The 3,633-nt window shown below is 40.2% G+C and overlaps 1 protein-coding gene across 1 annotated transcript; it reads right to left on the bottom strand.

Moving 5' to 3' along the window:
* Window positions 1-1,242: 1,242 nt before the first annotated feature.
* On the bottom strand, window positions 1,243-2,187 carry LOC309865340 (olfactory receptor 2H2-like; the record flags this gene model as incomplete). The annotated part of the gene is made up of 1 exon (XM_082731613.1): window positions 1,243-2,187. One exon carries the CDS (start codon window positions 2,185-2,187, stop codon window positions 1,243-1,245), a length of 945 nt encoding a protein of 314 aa, XP_082587739.1.
* Between the last annotated feature and the right edge of the window lie 1,446 nt (window positions 2,188-3,633).

The following is a 3,633-nucleotide window of genomic DNA, read 5'->3' as shown; positions in this document are numbered from 1 at the left end:
TGACCTGAGCTGAAGGCAAAGGTTTTAACCCACTGAGTCACCCAGGCACCCCATAAGCATTGTTCTTTTATAGACAGTGAGAAACTACGTTACATCCTCACAGAAATTATGCTGTTATTTCTGAGCAGAAAGTGAGGGCAACAGGGCCTGATCCTAGTTCCACCTATATAGGAAACTGGCACCAGTGAATGAAAGGCAACTAAGGATAGAACACGGTTAACTAGACAATCTATACAACAAAGCCAATAATTTATACTTACGATTTTAATGAAACTAATGAGAACAGTCAACACTTAAAGCAATAGCTAAAAAGCAACACAAATAAATCTTTGGTTCATGATATTCAAAAGTCCAAATGCATGCAGCATGGTAATCAGCCTGAGGCAGGAACTGGAGAACAATTCTCTTTCTACTAAGCAATACAGAAGATTTTGTTTAGTATCTGCACTCACCATTTGACCATAAGCTCCATGGTGCTGATGATTTTGTCTTATCTACCATTATATTCCCAGCCCTACTACATAATAGATGTATAATGGAAAGTGAATGAACAAGAATTGGATCTGATCAAAAGAAAGCTATTTGATTATAACAGCATCTAAAAATGAATAAAAAATCAAGTCTATTCCTGTAATTAGGGGTTTGGCATGCCAGGGCTCAAACTAAGAATCTGGACCCTAAAAGTGGTAAGTGTGGACTTCTACTTGGCTGACACCTTGCACTGGGTAGTTCTGGGCACATGATGCATCAGCAATAGTCCTGCTGTGGCAACAAGGCTCCAGTGACTGGGAACTGAGACCCACCAGATCAGAGTGCCAGAGAACACAGAAGTTCCTTAAAGTTTTCTGTCTCAAAACTTTCAGACCCTTTTTGGGCTGGACATTTGGATGAAAGTTGTGGTTGAGCTTGGAGGAAAATAGAAAGAAGGAAAAAGAAAGAAATGTCAAGACACAAAATATATTGCTTGGTCTTTTATTTTGCTCTGTGTTTCAATTGTATTGAGCATTCTTTAAGAGAACGATGTTAAGTGTAGTCATTTCTATATCATACTATGCCTCAGTCAGCACCCCAAAGAAAGTGAGGGCCTAATCAGTCACTGATGAATGGGGCTGAAGTCTCAGGGTGAACGAAATACAGCTAACTCTCCCCTACTTTGGGGTTAGATGGTAAATCTTCAGCTTTTTGCCATGAGGTTCTTCTCTCTTCACAAGTTAAGCTAGATACCAATATATGTCAGCCACTTCAGTTATTCCGGGAATCCCAGGTCCTCCTCCCCAGTCTTATTAGTGCCCCCTTGACCTCCTTGTTCCTTAAGGTGTAGATGAGTGGATTAAGGGATGGGGTTGCAACAGTGTAGAAAAGGGTGAGGAACTTGTCCTGTTCCTGAGCATAGCGGTTCTTGGGTTGGAGGTAAACAGCTGTGACCGTGCCATAGAAGAGGGACACCACAAGAATGTGAGAAATGCAGGTGCTGAATGCCTTCTTCTGCCCTGCAGCTGACTTTATTTTCAGCACAGCCTTAGCAACAGCCCCATATGAGGAAAGAATGATGACCAGGGGTACCACCAGGAGAATGATACTGGCTATGGACATCTGGATTTCATTGTAGGTGGTGTCTGCACTAGAGGCCTGAATCAGGGCTGGGACTTCACACACAATGTCATCCACCTTGCGGTGGGAGCAGAAGGGCAACTGGAGGGTGGCAGGAGACTGGATCAGAGACTGAACTAGGCCAGTCCCCCATGCAAGGATGGCCAGCTCCAGGCAGAGTTTGGGGTGCATGATAGCAGTATATTGCAGTGGATGACACACTGCCACATAGCGGTCCACAGCCATGACCACAAGAAGGACACATTCAGTGGCCCCAAGCCATAAGAAGACATAGAGTTGAATGGCACAGCCAATGTAGCTGATGGTCTTCTTTGGGCCCCAGAAATTAACTAACATCTGTGGAACGCAGCTGCTGGTGAAACAGAGGTCTAGCAGGGAAAGGTTGCAAAGAAAGAAATACATGGGGATGTGGAGTTTAGGATCCTTCGAGGAAACAAGAATTATGACTGTATTTCCTGCAATAGTCAAACAATAAAAGATCAGAACAACCCAGAAAAGTATCTTCTCCAAATATGGCTTCTCAGAAAAGCCCAGGAGGATGAAATCACTGTGGCTGTCATTGCAAATTGTGATCATAGCTTCTGGAGCAGTCACCTCTTTGGAAAATCGTTCAAAAGTAGTGCTCAAAAGCCTGTGATGGTTCCAATACAGAGGCAGAAAGAGGGGCAGTATGACTTATTTGACTCCTTCCTACTCAAAGATGAGATTCTGCTACCTATAGTTTAGGGAAAAATAAAAGATTCAGTGACCTCTCCTAATCTTTGATACATGTCATTCATTAAGTCTCTGTTTCTTTTCCTCTTTTTGGTCTTCTTCATATTTTACCCAATTAGAATTTCTCATTATAAATATTATGTAAAGGATATATTAAACAGCTATTAGTGAAATTCACTTTGCTAAGTAATAAGAGACTATCCTATCTTTGCTTTCAAATATTGTACATTTATAACATTTATCATACAGTTTTTTTAAAAGATTTTATTTATTTATTTGATAGAGAGAGATCACAAGTAGGCAGAGAGGCAGTAAGAGAGAGCGAGAGGGAAGCAGGCTCCCTGATAAGCAGAGAGCCCAATGTGGGGCTTGATCCCAGGACCCTGAGATCATGACCTGAGCCGAAGGCAGCGGCTTAACCCACTGAGCCACCCAGGCACCCTATCATACAGTTTTTAATAAAAATTACTGTTTAACCATATCTTCTTTTGGCTTTTATGTCTTCATTTTTTTTTGGCTTGTTTCTCTTTATCTTTATATCTCAATTTATCTGAACATTCTCCTCCCATTGTCTTCCCATCCTGTCCTTCAATCTCCTCCTTCTTCTTCCTCATTCCTTCTCACCTTCTCTTGATTTCTGAGTTTGAATTCCTCCTGTTACTTAATGCTGTGTGATCTTAGGAAAGCTATTTAAAATTTTTTTTCTTACCTTAGTTCTTTCCTTAGATTTTCTATTTGGAAAATAGAGGACAATCATAGAAATTACCTATGGGTGTTGGAGGAATTAAATGTGAAAACGTAAAGAAAACAGAGAGAAAGAGAGAGAGATACAAGGAGAGAGAGAGAGAGAGAGAGCCTGGCCCATGGTAACTATGTGATGTGTGTTAGCTACAATTATCACCATGATAATGATGACACTATTCAAATGTTTATTCCAGATGAAAAAAATCAAAATAAATAGGCAACATTTTGCAGAGAATATGAGTGGCATCATTAAGAAAAAAGAAATTTTATATGTCTATATAATCTCCTTTCTAAAATAATTAGGAATGCAATCATACTGTTGATGATCCATATCTGTACTCTCTACTCTGTTCCACTGGTCTATGTGTCTGTTTTTTGCCAGTATCATGCTGTCTTGGTAATCAGAGCTTTGTAGTAAAGCTTGAAATCCAGGCAACATGATTCCCCCAGTTTGTTTTTCTTTTTCAATATTTCCTTAGCAATTTAGGGTCTTTTCTTGTTCTATACAAATTTTAGAATTCTTTGTTCCAGCACTTTGAAGAATGCCAGTGGAATTTTGATTAG

This window comes from Mustela nivalis (assembly GCF_964662115.1).
Source record: "Mustela nivalis genome assembly, chromosome: 5".
NCBI lineage: Eukaryota > Metazoa > Chordata > Mammalia > Carnivora > Mustelidae > Mustela > Mustela nivalis.
The sequence above is the reverse complement of the archived record's forward strand: the minus strand, read 5'-3'. Positions and strand labels throughout refer to the sequence as shown.